The sequence below is a fragment of the Poecilia latipinna genome, unplaced genomic scaffold (genome assembly GCF_001443285.1).
Source record: "Poecilia latipinna isolate Pla-1442-1.1 unplaced genomic scaffold, P_latipinna-1.0 Scaffold77, whole genome shotgun sequence".
NCBI lineage: Eukaryota > Metazoa > Chordata > Actinopteri > Cyprinodontiformes > Poeciliidae > Poecilia > Poecilia latipinna.
In genome coordinates, this window is record NW_015112693.1 from 123,932 (window position 1) to 138,648 (window position 14,717).

The 14,717-nt window shown below is 42.4% G+C and overlaps 1 protein-coding gene across 1 annotated transcript; it reads left to right on the forward strand.

Annotated features, from left to right (window-relative positions):
• Positions 1-769: 769 nt before the first annotated feature.
• nptxrb (neuronal pentraxin receptor b) lies at positions 770-11,701 on the forward strand. Its single transcript, XM_015017801.1, has 6 exons — positions 770-1,038; positions 1,223-1,959; positions 5,192-5,591; positions 6,584-6,825; positions 7,753-7,932; positions 9,862-11,701. The coding sequence occupies exons 2-6, from the start codon at positions 1,228-1,230 to the stop codon at positions 10,105-10,107; spliced, it is 1,800 nt and encodes a 599-aa protein (XP_014873287.1). The 5' UTR covers positions 770-1,038; positions 1,223-1,227; the 3' UTR covers positions 10,108-11,701.
• The last annotated feature ends 3,016 nt before the right edge of the window (positions 11,702-14,717 follow it).

Consider the following 14,717-nt stretch of genomic DNA (forward strand, 5'->3'; position numbering starts at 1 on the left):
ATTTTAGTCTGTACTGCTAAAGGCTTGTCATGTTATCCTCATGTGTTGTGTGATTATGTCGTCTTACTTGGTTCTCATATAAAATATTCATTTTGTTGATGAGCCATGTTGTCTTGGTTTGTGACTCCGGTTTGCCGTTTAGCCCTGTGATCATGTGATGTCATCTCCCAGGATGTATTATAATAATGCTTCTTTTTAATTATTTTTAACTGCTTAACACTAAACTAAACACAATATATTCACAAAATGAATGAAGTTGTTTGATTTTTGTAGAAAACGAATCTGTAAATCTTTGAGGGTTAGTTGTTTTCCATTTTCTTGGTATGAAAAATATTCAGTCTGTTATCAGAAGCTACTGCAGGATATGGGACACTTTATGTGGTTTAATGAACACTAAGGTCCACTTTTAAATAAAAGTAAACCCTGCTGTTTAACAAGCTAATCTTGATTAATTAATTACACAGATTAATTGAACATTTTCTTTTTATCTTTTTTTAATATTCCGTAGTAACACTTTGGACACCTCGGTAGTCCCGTATTATAAACGACATGTCAGCGTTGATGCGGTGAGTGGTGGACGTCCCTCCAAATTAAATTCTGCTTAGGGCAACAACCTCAGTTCGGGTGACTAAGTTAAAAAAAAGGGTTTCTTTCCAAAACTCAGATTAACATTACATTCCACGTCCACAGCTAGCGTTTTGCTGTTTTTCGTCCACTGCCCTTTCAGTAACAGAGATGCACAAGGCGAGGCACGCGCTCTCACACACGCGCTCTCACACGCTCGCGCGCCCACAGATCCATCACGGCCTTGTTTGTTTCGCGCAGCTGCTGGAAGCTCACCTCAACTCTCACCAGTCACGCTCCTCCTCCAGCAGTCGTCCTCATGGCAACGCACGCACGGAGGAGAGAGCAGCTTAGCAACGCAGAGACGGAGAGCATCCCCGCAGGTCGAGACAGCGCGGTGCCATCGATATCACACTCAGAGGGAGGAAAGAAAGACAGGACGCAGCAGCGCTACTGGAATCAGCTGAAGTCGACGTAAGCGTCATATTTTCTCCTGAAAAAGAAAAATGACACCTCTTGTTTTCGTTAACACTTATTGTATTTGTCGTGATTGTAAGGCTCTTCGTGTAGCGCGTGTCCTCCTGCTCGTTGCGGTACGGAGTGATGCTGCATGTTTGTGAAGGCGATTGATCCGGTCTGTTTTCCTCGGCTTTCACAGGCGTGATGAAGTTCGTGGTGGTGCTGGTGGGAGCGGGCTCTCTCGCCTTCCTCGGCGCGGTCATCTGCATCATCGCCAGCGTTTATCCCCGAAAACGCGGCGTGACCGCCGGCGATAACGGCACCATGACCTCAGAGGCTCTGATCCAGCCTCTGGAGTCCGGGTCGGTGGCTCACGCCGGGCCGCTGGGAGCTCTGCACGGCCCGGGGTCTTACGAAGTGGACAACGGACTGGGCGGCATCGACCTGGAGGTCCCCACGCTGAACGAGCTGAATCTGGGGAAGGAGACGGCAGGCGGGTCGGCGAAGCAGTACAGCTTCAGTCGGCTGATTTGTACTCCTCTACCTGTTGGGGAGTGTAAGACCAAAGATCTGAGGCAGAAACGGGAGCAGAAGCAGCAGCAGGCGGATGAGCCTCCGTACGGGAACGGGGGAGACGAAGACCTCCGGACGACAGCGGAGAACCTCCGGCAGATGGTCTTACAGCAGAACGACCAAATCCTCATGGACCAGCGGACCATCCGGGAGCTGACGGGAAAGCTGAGTGAGTGTGAGAGTGGCCTGGAGGACGAGAGGACCACGCCGGCGCGGAGCGTCGGGGTGTGGAGCGGGAACCGCCGCGTGATGGCCGGGGACGACGTGAGCTCCACATCGGCGGCGCAGCTGCAGACGGCCCGGGCGGTGGAGGAGCTGGCCAGGGCCATCATGGACCTGAAGGACCGGATCGAAAAACTAGAGGTATGTAGGCCTACGTTGGAGGGAGAAGGTGGGTGGACGGGCTTACATTTAAAAGAAATAAAAATGACAAAAACATGTTTAAAAGGTTGGCTAAACGTTCTTGTTGCTTTTCATAAAATATGCGAGTTTGAAAGAAGAACAAGCAGGCGTGTCTCTATAAAGTTTTGGAAAGGCAGAAAAATGGGGGACACTAATTGCCCTGGAGTGACACTCTAAAACTAAGTCATAATATCATTTTTATCGTGGGAAATCAAAACTTTACACAACCCAAATCTGTTGGTTTCAGTAATTAGGTGATTGCAACAAATGGTATTCATAATTTTGAAATAAAGTCCTTTTTATTATTTTTCTGACCCAATTCTTGGTTTTATTCAAGTCATTTAAAAAAATATAAGTTTTTTATAACATGTCATCTTACCTAGTGTTTCCCGTAATTATTAATTACAAAAATTGTAATTATGAAACCTTTATTCCAGTTTCGAAACACAAAAGGGGACTTTTTTTAACTCTTCTGAGGCAGTTTCACCTCCTTAGAACTACATAAGCATAAAATCTACAACACAGTCAAGCCTTGACTTGATTATTCTACCCTGGTTATTAATTCTTTAGCTAAAATAGATTTTTAAAATTTCCCGTTTTGTTCTTGTTATTAGAACTGGATGTACAGTTGTGTTTCTAATCCTCGTTTTTAACATTCATAGCAAATTTTAAAGTCGGTTTATTATTCAAAAACAGTTTGATGTCTGTACTCTGCAGTGTCGAGCGCCCCCTGCTGGCCTGGAGGTCCTAAGTAGCATCCTAGTTTGCTTATTCATCGGGCAGCTGCTGGAAAAATGAGGCTAATAACTGAATCATCTCACAAAATGTTGACGCACAGGCTGCCTGTCCGTCTTTATTCCTCCCTCTCCGCTCTACAAACCAACTCATATTGACACAAATGCCCATCATGCCTTGCTCCCGCTCCCACATGCTCAGGGGAAATCTTTCCACGTAAGCCGGCCCTCACACCCCAGTGCGCCCCACCTCCCATTATGTCGGCTGCCTGCTCAGCATCCAACACTTGGACGTTGTTGTAAATAAAACATGAAGCTGGCCGGACGGGAAAAAGGCTGCTGAGGTGGTTCGGGATTTAGAGACCGAAGGTGTGTGTGTGTGTGTGTTCTCAGATTGCGAAACAGAAGACATTTATCCACGCACATGTACGCACGTTTTGTTTTTCTACCTTCACATTGACTTCGGTTCATTACTAAAGCCTGACCTTAACGCTAAACCCAAAATAAACTCACATCAAAACTTAGCTGTCAACGTCACCCAACCCAAAAACTGCAGCTCTTCTTATCACGTCGGACCTCGTAAATCCATACAACATTGGAAAAAATGGGGCCTTACAAGGTGTAGAAAATCTTAAGCACGCACACATACACACACACACACACACACACACACAGACGCATCTGTGCATCGCTGCCAGCCCTCGGTGAGCGCAGTCACAAGGTTGTCTCCATCAGTGTGAATTTATATCCTTGATGTGGAGATCCACCGCCTCAGCAACTCTCTTGATATTACACATCGCCCTCGCAAACGTCTCATCCACTGCATCGGATTTGTCTCTGTTTACAGCAGCCTCGCAGACACATTATTTATTATTTTCTGTAGCTTATGCTCTGCATCTTATTAATGGCTTGAGTGATTATCAGTATGGCTGCAGCTCATTTTAAAACACTTACTTTGCAAAAAAAAAAAAAAAAGCAGTTTTAGGAAGTGTTTTTCCCCCTCATATCCAGAAATTGTAGACAACCACTGACCAGTAAAATGAGTTTATAATGTTGTTATGTGTAAGATTTTAATCTTAAAAAAGGCTTGACACAATGAGGTTTAATCCAAATCTGTCATTATAAGGCCATGGATCAGACCAAACAAATGGCTTGATGGAAATGAAATCCTAGAACATCAAATGAAGAGCCCATAAAAAACTTAGTTCTACTCCAGATACAATTTCTGAGAAATACAAATTTTAAAAACTGCTTAAAACAGATGCAGATTGAGTCATTAATTGACTGTTTTTGGACATTGTGCAGCATTTTGAAATTAGTACATGAAGATCTCATAGTATATGTTGTGGTCTTAATCTGAAATTTCTTCAATAGAAATATGAAGTAAGAACAAATAATGGCCCTACTGCAATAGCTGCCAGTGTATTCATAAAAAACAGCTCTTACAGTCCTCAACTTGCTTGTTGAGAAAATATAACAAAAAAATGTTACCTGCAAGTGCCTTAAAAACATTTTCACATTTTGTTATATCACGTCTGCATCATATAATCTCAGTATAAATCACAGAAAATTGACGCAGCATAATGGCATTATAGCATGTAGCACTGTTGAGATGATGAAGGCAAAGAAAGAACAGAGTCGTCTTAAAGAGACACAGACCCGATTTCAAGGCATTAAATTTCAAAGTCAAATTCCTTTTTTATGTATGATACATATGTTTATGTAGCATATTTATAACAACTGAAGGTAGCATAGTTATTTGATTGCGCTATAAAATGACACTAAACAAATAATACATTTTAAAGGTTGTTCAAATCGAACAACTGGGGATCAGATTCAATGTTTAAAATAAGAGCAAAGATGCTGAAGGGTTTCCATATGTTGAGCCACACAGTTATGATTAAAGTTAATATCAATTTGTTTGTAAGGTTTGTACTTTTCATATCATCTATTGTTCAGGTTTATTATGTCATCCCTACACGCAAATGTCTTACAGAGCTAAATTGGGGCCATATGTTTGTTCAAAAGAAAAACAATTTGTATCTGAAAAAATAACTGAGACTGGAAAAGACATGTTTGAAATTGAAAAGATATGAAACAGAAAATTAAGATTTGAAACTGAAAAAAATTTTCAAAACTACTTTTCATATTCAAGTTTTTTTCAGGTTTAAAATAATATTTCAACTTTAATTTTTATTTTCAGTTTCAATTTTTTTCTCTTTTGAACAAACTTTATGGCCCCAATTTAGTGTCATAGATTCTTCTAAGTTTTCTGTTTGTCCTAGCATAAAGATAATCAAGCTGAAACAGCTGGTAAAAGCCTCGTCTTTGTTTCTACATAATATATGTCTTTTAGTACATCTGTTGTTTTCCCTTCTTCTTTGTTAACTTCTGTACGTGTCTGACCTTTTGTTTCTCCGCACTGCTAAATACTATTATCTTTCCCCTCCACTCTACAGGCGGAGATAGGTCCCGGAGCCCTGAACCTCACAGATTCGTCGGTCGTCGGTAGCAGCAGCAGCGGTAGCCACGTCGGCGGCAACACCCAGACCGGGGACACTGGCAGGACTCCATCTTCGTCGGTCGGCGGCTCTCCATCCCCAGCAGCGGGGGGTGCCCCGGGAAGCCGTCGTCCTGCTTCCCCGCACTCCCACGGCTCCAGGCCGACTTCTTCCAAAGGTTCCCCCGGCCGGGGAAAGAGCGTCTGGAGGGTGGAGGACCTCGAAGGGGAACTGGAGAGGAAGATAAAACTGCTGAAGAAGGAGCGCCAGGGCATGAGGAAGGAGACGCAAGATCAGCACGAGAAGATCGACAAGGGCATCGACTCCGTCAACCACCGCATCATGGAGCTGGAGCACAGTGAGTGTCTGTGGGAGTAAACCGATACCCACGAGGAAGCGGATAACCGCGTCCGCGCGCTCTGACATGAAAGCACCGAGAGCGGCGCCCGAAATGAAAGTTTAACGAGCGCCGCGGGTGAACTGGGTCATCACAGCAGTGGAAAATACACCGTGTGGATGAAAATAAGATGGCTAATGAGGGCTGAGGGTTGGGAAATGTCAAGCAGGGACAGGGGGCACGCAAATAATACAGCTATAAATAGAGTCCATTAAGTTCGGATTTAGTTTCGTCGTTAAACCTGTGTTTCATCAAGTCTCAGGGCAGAAAACCACTGGAAAACCGAAAATGATAAATAGGTGTATTTCAAACAAAAATCTGGGAATTTAAAGGATAAAGAGAGAGATTAGCAAAGCCAGAAAGCTTCAAGAACACTTACTTAGTCCCTTTTAACCAAACGGTTTTATAAAAGTCAAAGTTTATTATTTATCCAAACACATTTTTAGCACTAAACGTGGGCTGGTTAAGGTACAGCAAGGCTTTGTAAGTTTATAGTTTAAAAAGTCTTAACATGTTTTCATCACACCGTTGCTAAGATACAAGGCCTGAGGAGTGACCGAAGTTTTCTCTAAAAGTAAGAAAAGGACGTCTTCACCCTTTCTTTTTTTTACTAGAGAGAAATTTCCAGCTCTTTGGAAAAGTGGTGTAAATAAATCAGTGGTTCTGGTGTAGAAACAAAAGTAGCGCTACCAATCTCTCTTATCGATGATGTATCAATGTTTTGCTGCTACAGCTGATAAAATACCGGGAAGTTGAACAGCTAGCTGAAGGTTAGCTACTGCAGCAGATAGCCCAACTAATTAGCCACCCAATGTGTGTGTTACTCTATGAAGAGCAGATTGGTACACACATATAGGTTTGTCACTGAAGCATTCACCTGTCAGCCCATCTTTTTCATTGTTTCTTGCTTTCTGACGACCTCTCTTCATTTCCCCTGCTCTGTGTCTCCACAGCGCTGACAGAGCCTTCGTTTCCCGACGGCTTCGTCCTCTCCTTCCCCATGCGGACCAGCTACATGCACGGCTTGGTGAGGAAAGAGATCACCGAGATGTACGCCTTCACTGCCTGTGTGTGGCTCAAGCCCAAAGAGGGTGGCATCGGGACCCCGTTCTCGTACTCCGTGCCCGGGCAGCCCAACGAGCTGGTCCTGCTGCAGGGAGTACACAATCCGGTCGAGCTGCTCATAAATGACAAGGTAGAGAGCTTTTCTCACACTCATCAGTCGTAAATGTTGCTTTACCCTCAGGGATGCAGCGATCCACTTTTTTCCCACTTCCGATACCAATATTTATATCTGAGGTTTAATCTCAACCGATACCGATCCGATAGGACTGGAAATGACACGCTACAGAAGAAATTTGCTGAAGTTGAGCGGAGTAAAAGTCCTAGAGGTTTCTTTGAGCTAAAGCTGAATAACGGTGGGCGTCACAGCCATGCTTTCCATGGTGAGATGTTTAAACACCCTCACTTTTCATGCAGTGTAGCTAAAAAAGGCTGTGTTTCTACGGCGTTGTCTTCGTGTCACCAAACTCAGTGTGCGGTGAAACCGATGTGAGTGCATAAGTCTTTGTAAGCAAACAATAACTTGTTGCGTCATGAGTTTTAAGTTTCACATTCGGTCGCTAAATTTGCGTCTGACATGTTGCGCTCCTCTCTGACGTTCCTGCTTCTCATGTATGGAACATCAAGAGGGCCAAAAAGCTGTGTGATTTTATGTCTCTGCTGTATGAAAAATATTTTGTTAACATGCAAGCAACTGCGTTCGCAACTTAAAGCGTAGGTAAATAAACCTCACCACCAGCTATTAGCAGACAGATCGTTTTCATCCAATCAGAAAGACAAAAAAGTACTTGAACTTTGCAGTCTAATAATGTGCTGTTAAGCATGTTACACTTACTTTGTGCATTTCAGGTATCATCTCTATATTTAAGTTACTATATGATGTGATAGCCATATGATAGCTACCTGCCTCACTTTGATTAAAGTAGAAGAAAATGTCAACAAAGGCAACTGTTACTGTTTACAGCTGCAGGAGGTGAAACAAGTTATTCACCACCATCATGTGTTTTTCTTTTTGTGTGTGTGTGTGTGTGTGTGTGTGTGTGTTTTGTTTTACCTTCAGGTGGCGCAGCTTCCTCTGTCCTTACCCCAGAATGAGTGGCAGCACATCTGCGTCAGCTGGACCCTGCGAGACGGGGTGTGGAAGGCCTACCAGGGGGGCAAGATGAAGGGCAGAGGAGAGGGACTGGCTGCCTGGCATCCCATCAAGCCTGGGGGAGTCCTGATACTGGGACAGGAGCAGGTGGGCTGGACGGATGGATGGATAAAATGTTGGAGAACAGGCCATTTTTGTGGAAATGATGTTTTTGTAATGAATGAATGAATAATAGCTACAGACACAGTGTGTCCTCAGAAAAGTCTTAAATTCGTGTATCTAAAATTAAGGCTGTAAGATGTCAACTTCCACTTTGAAAAAGTGGAAGTTGACCTTAAAAATGTTAATCATAATTCTTAAATTTTGTTGTGGCAGAACTTTTAAAGCTGCAGTGTGTACCGTTCATAGAAAAAAACTTTTTACATATTTGTTGAAACTGTTCTATATCTTTACAGAATGGTTTGACTTAGGTAATCTGTGAAAAGCTCCCGTGTCTTTTCCCAATGCTAGCTAGAAACAACCAATCACAGCCAGGAGGCGGGTCTTAGCACTCTTTGCTCTTTGCTGTGCTGCAGCTAGCGTAGCGTGTTGTGAACTCTCAGGCTAGTCAGCATAGCCACCGACTATGGTGGATGAACAGTTTTTCTGTGGCGGTAAGTTGTTTCTCTGCCATTAGCACATTGGGTAGCATTGACTGGCAGCGCTAAGACCCTCCTCCTGGCTCTGATTGGTTGTTTCTGACTGGGAGCGATGCATGTGATACTACTGCAGCATTAATCTGATACATTCTATGTACTTTTTTCCTGTGAGGCAAAAGTTTGAATGCCACAGAAATCTTTAACTGAAAAAAACAATAGGTAGACTACATTGATCAAACATGTAAACATGAGGCGGTTTAGGCAACTGGTAACTGGCTGCTAATATACCCTAGCTAGCTAGCTAGCTACCTTTTTATGTCTGTCATGAGGTAGCGTAAATTTAACATCGGTTGGCTGGACAACGTTTGTCTTCAACATTGGCTCACTTCTGTTGCCCATCCACACGAGGCTGGGTGCAATCTGCAAAGAAACCTTTTCACTATGTGGGTTAAGGCTGTAGAGAGAATCACAAAACATGCTGTTTTCTAATGTACATTTCTGTCACTTTAAGATCATTAAACGTCTGCAGAAACCCTGTAGACAGGACTTCTGATCAGCAGATGAGAAGCTGGTGCCTGATGAACGTTAGCGGTGCTAATCCGTACAGCTGGTTGCCACCTTCCTTCATTAGTCAGTCAGCTACATTACATAACCATGATAAAATCTTGTGTTATCCCTCCTCGCTGCTGTCAAAGAAACAACCCAACGCTCATTCTGCATCGCATCGTCCTTTCGCTGAACATGTGAAGCACACAGCAGGAGCTTCCAATTCAATAAAGCGATGCGCCAATGCTAAACAAGTTGATTTGATGGGTAGGTTTTCGATGGCACTAGCACTTTATGGACTGTTGTTGTGTGGATGTGTTGACTAAATTTTATTGGAAAATCCCCCCACGGTCCCCTCAAGAGGCAGCCCTGGAGTAGAATAAACATTTTTAATCTTATTTTTGTAGAATCATCATAAATCAGTGCTTCTCAGCGAGGCTTGGGATTTTGATCCCTTTTCATTACTATTTAACCAGGAATGAGGACACAGTAGTAGACCTGACAGCATTGCAGCTCGACAGACTTACAGTAGGTCAGTGTAAGCGTGAGTTGATGATGATAAAAAAGGTTTAAAACACAGTTTTTTATAACCCCGATAATCGTCTTTTAACCTCTCTTCCTTGATGGTCACGTTATTTTTGTTATTCAGACAAAATGTATCAATGATCAATTCATCCACTTCTACTGTATGTAAGAGTCACAGACAAATGTTATACATTTACATCATTTCCTACAGTTTTCATGCTTTTTTATCATAACTGTTTATAAGTTTGTGGTGCTAAAAGTTCACTGGATGAATATATTGGCAAAGCTCTGCTTATGATGAAATAAGCAAACATTCAACTGACATTCAGCCATTTGTTGGTTACAGTGGTTTGTTTTTCTACTCCAGGACACACTAGGCGGGCGTTTCGACGCCTCCCAGGCTCTGGTCGGGGAGCTGTCCCAGTTCAACCTGTGGGACCGGGTGCTGAAGCCCGCCGAAGTGGCCGCTCTCGCCGACTGCAGTTCCTCGGCACTGGGCAACATCGCCCCCTGGACCGATCAGGACATAGACGTCTACAACGGCGCCACCAAGGAGTCCCTGGACCCGTGCCACGCCGCCCAGAGATCCAGCCCCTCCGGCCCCAAGCAGTGAACGCTTCACGGTGGGGGGAGGGAGAAACCAGCCAATCATAGCTCTGTTTGGCGGTCTACATTCAGATGTTTAAAGGTGTACCAAACCGGAGTTTAGAGTATATTTTGCTTCAAGGCGGGTCTTGCTGGTCAACTGAGGGGTTTGTGCTACTGAGCTGTAAAGAGTGGTGTATTCGTTTTGTTCTTTGTGTTGGTGTACAAGCACATGTGTTTACTTCTGCAGCGAGATACGGCGCCTTCAGTCACAGAATCACTTGTAAAGGCAGAACAGTGGATGAACTTCTGGCTTTTACAGCTTCAATGAAAAAGCTGTAAAAGCAAAACTGCGTTTCCATTGACCATACAAGTGCGCAAATTGGAATTCGCTAAATGGAAACAAGAGGCAATTTCGATGAAGCTTACGTTTTTCAGTAAAAACGTTTTGCGATAGGATGAGTTGCAAAATTTCGCAAAACTACAGCAGGAACACTGTAGGTGGTAGGAGGACATATATGGCGTATCTTTTATCGACTTATTGTGTGAACAAACGTATTTGCGCGATTTCAATGCCGTTACTTATTTGACGGCAACACAAAATTTGCGAAATTGTGTTTCTTTTCCCGACAATTAGCAGAAAATCAAGAAATTTTTGCGCACATTTGCAAGGGAAACGCAGCCGGAGACACGTCTTGTCATTTAACACTTAGGGGATTGTACAGGCAGAAGGTCTGATGGCTTCGTGTTAGGGTTAACACGAAGGATTATATTAGGTATGAAGCTGCAGTTATTCCATTTCTAAGGTTTCTCAGACAGCACAGTGATGCCAGGTTCTGTCTCCGCTCGTCACGGTCATCCAAAATGCTTCAAATGAAACCTGAGACGCTGTTGTGCTAATTTTTGACTTTTTCACTAAGATTATAAAAGAAGAGTCGTTTTGTTTTGTTTTTCTTTTCTTTTCTTTTCTTTTACCATATATGATTCTGTTGAGTAACTGTGATTTTAGGTTTTCTATAGTGCACACCACAATTTAGTAAAACGTTTGACTCTAAATGTGCAAGTGTAACGTCCTCTTGGTAATGTTGCTCTGTTCTTAGTCCGCTCTCCTGCTTCGCTGTAAGAATGTCTCACACTTCACCGTCCCACAGTTCAGGGGACGAATTAAACTCTGCTGCTGCACAACACATATATCTCCTCTGACTTCTAAGAAATAAACACTTTGCCTCCCAGACTGCGCGTCGGACACAAGCGGTTACGGCGTGTTTGGTGAAACTGTGATGCTCCCTGAATGTAAACCAGATGAAATAAGTATGTCTGCATGAGTGTTTCCTGTTTGTAAAAAAAAGAAAGAAAAAAAAACACGAAAAAGACAAACTTGCAAATGAATCAGATTTTCCCATTAAGAAATATTTCAGTAGGAAATTATAACCTCTCAGAGAAAATGCTTAATGGTAGTGGATTGATTGGTTTGATTCTTGAGTTATGAAGAAGAAATCTGTTATATAATTGGCTGTTATGTGGAGAAAAAAAACGCCTTTATCTCATGCCTTTATCTTACTGAAGAAGAAAAAAAGAGAAAACAAGCAAATAAACAGAAAAGATGCTTTTGAAACACTGCAGCCTTTCGTCCTCCACTGTGTCTGATTTTCTCAGTTTCTCATTTCCACTGACTTCACGCTGTAATAGGAAAGTTGCATATTTATCTTTTCCCTTGAAGTTGAAATCACACATAGCCTGACAGAATTAGAACAATCAATTTTCAAATAATGTTTTAATTTATTCAGAGGTAAAACAAAACTCTATTATCTAGTCAACACTCTGCTGAAAAATGACAGCTCTGCTTTTCCACCCCCCAAAAAAACTCCTCTCTTACGTTTTGTTCTAAATCGTCGCCTTCGCTTCTTTTACTCTTCTTTCTCCATCACCTAATTTGCATCATCGGGAACCTTTTCTGTATGTTCCTGTTTTAAAACAAACAGAAATTAAAATATAAAACCATCACAAGACCGTTTGAGGAGGTGCAAACATAAAAACAACAATGAGAATCCAGATGTCCGCTGCAGGCTTAGACGCTTGAGTAATTTCATTTAGCTGTGGTGGGATTACAACATAAACAACATGTTGACAGCATGAGAACACATGTGCATATGTGTGAGATGGTAACAGCGCTCATTAGAGACAACCCCAGAAAGTCTGTTTGGTGCTGGGAGCAGACATACGCCGTTACTCATGACTTTAACTGGGACCATGTTGATTCGTGACTGCTGGTCGGCCCACACATTTCTTGGCCGTTGACAAAGCAGCCTCCCGCTGATAACACACCAGAAAATAATTAATCTCTCCCGAGATTAATATCCTTTTGTCCTTTGCAACTAATTGAAATCTTTCAAACGAATACATTAATACTTAATCTGTTTTTCTCGATATGAGGCTGCTTCTAGTCTTTGACCTTCTGAGCTCATTTTTTTGACATTCTTATAGCTCATTACAGCAAAAGTTTAATGCTGCAGTGTAACTTTTATAAAAAAAAAAGAAATGTTTTACATATTTGTTAAAAGTGCCACTATGTCGTGATAGTATAGTATGACTCAGAGAATCTGTGAAAAAATCTAGCTTCTCTGCCTTACCCCCAGTTCTCCTCACTCTCTACTATGCTACAGTGTCTTCCCAGCGGCTAGCCCATCATGAATGCTAAGCTAGTTAGCATAGCCGCCCATGATTTCGATGAATGGTTTCCCTGTAATCGTAATTTCTTTTCTCCCTCCATTAGCACATTGAGCAGAGTACAAGAGGATGATTGACAGCGCTAAGACCCGCCTCCGGGCTCTGATTGGTTGTTTTTGGTCGGGAGCTGTGTATTTCTTCAGATGGTAACAGCAGCTCAGAAAGAAAGTGAAGATGATACATTTTTCATCACAGATTATCTGTCATAATATAGTGGCAGTTTTAACAAATATGGGAAAAACATATTTTGCATAAAAGCTACGTGCGGCAGCTTTAAGTGTGAAGTAGAAGCGTCTAATTCAGAAGACAAAAAAATGAGTTAGTCACCTACAGTCATCAGCCAGTCACTCGGTTAGATAATCAGTCAGTGCAGATTTTATTTTCTTCACAGCCTGGTTGATATTCTTGGCTCCGTCTTTCTGTTTATATCGCCTTTGTGACAGCTCGCTAGCAGAGTCACATGGGGTCTTCCTCTCCCCCTCCCCAACAATCTGCTTCCTCTGCTGCTGAATTATGGATACGGCCCACCTTCATTACTTCTCCGAGGGAGGTGATTCATGATTTTAAAAAAATATGCTTGTCGCCTCACCCAGCTGAAGGAGCTCAAATATTCATTTCTGCTGCAAATATTCATCACTGAGTTTTCTTTCATATTGCCTGCGGCATTTGAATGGGGCATGAGGAGTTGAAGCTTCCTTCAGATTACGAAGGTAACAGATGGATTTTAGTGCCAGTGAACACCTTACCTCACTGCTGTAAAACCTGCTGTAGAGCTGCTGTTATAACTATGGAAACAACTTCAGTGAGACACTTCTTACAGCCATCTACCAGTCTCTGACTGTGGTCAGAATCTCATTAATCTGGGCTTTGACTCACCCAAGATTGCAGTCCAGCCCTTCTCTGTTGGACTTCCTGGTATGTTTTGGAATATTCTTAGTGAGGGGTACCAGAGTAAAGGGGCCTGAATACAATAAATTTTTTTTCATAAGACAATAATCAATAATTTTGTTTTTCTTTTTGCTTAAAGTGATTATTGCACAAAAAAAACCCCACCAAGTCTTTTTATTTTTTATTTTTAAAAAGACGTTTTACGGGAGACGGGGAAGGGAAGGAATCACTTTTGGCAAAAATTACATAAGACTAAGTTTTAGTCCCACTTTTGAAAGTTCGCGTTGATGGCATGCGAGCCGTAAGAAGTCATATTCTCAAAATATAAGCCATACCCTTCATAGCAGGTTTATACCAGTACTTGGGGACACCTTCCAAATCGTTCAGTTTGTGTGGAAGGTGGCGCGCGCCCCTCCGCGCCCGGTTCACCGCGTCAACTATAAACATAGCTTTAGCTTAATGCCATTATTTTGGGAAGGTGGCGATATTGAAGTTTGTTTTAGCGTCAGAACATGTGGAAAAGTTCAAGTAGAAAGAGTACTTTGTATATTCTTCCCTTACCTCAGCATATTTTTATATTTCCTTTCAAAAACAATCCTTACAACAATCTACTTTTTAACGTTTATTTCCCTCGCCACTGGATTTGTGGAAGTGCATAGAGGTTGCTGCAGAGCCACAAAATATAATATACACAATAAAAATGGGACAGTGGACTCCATCACCTAATTTAAATTGGACTTGAACCAGTGAGTTTGTCTTACCTCGAAATGAAATTTGTTGTGACGTCAGTGTCACATTAGGTATAGTTTGTCATTGAAAACACAACACCATACAGTCTGTATTTGTATTTGTGTTGCAAATAAAAGTTGTATTGACTATAAACACACACGGCTTTGTTGATGTCATATAAAGCAGAAGTCAGCTGATGGAGATTCCTGATTTCCATATATAATGCTATTCATCAGAGGTGTACATGAGAACACAGTGAATGAGACTGGTGGAACTGGTTTATGAAGGCAAACT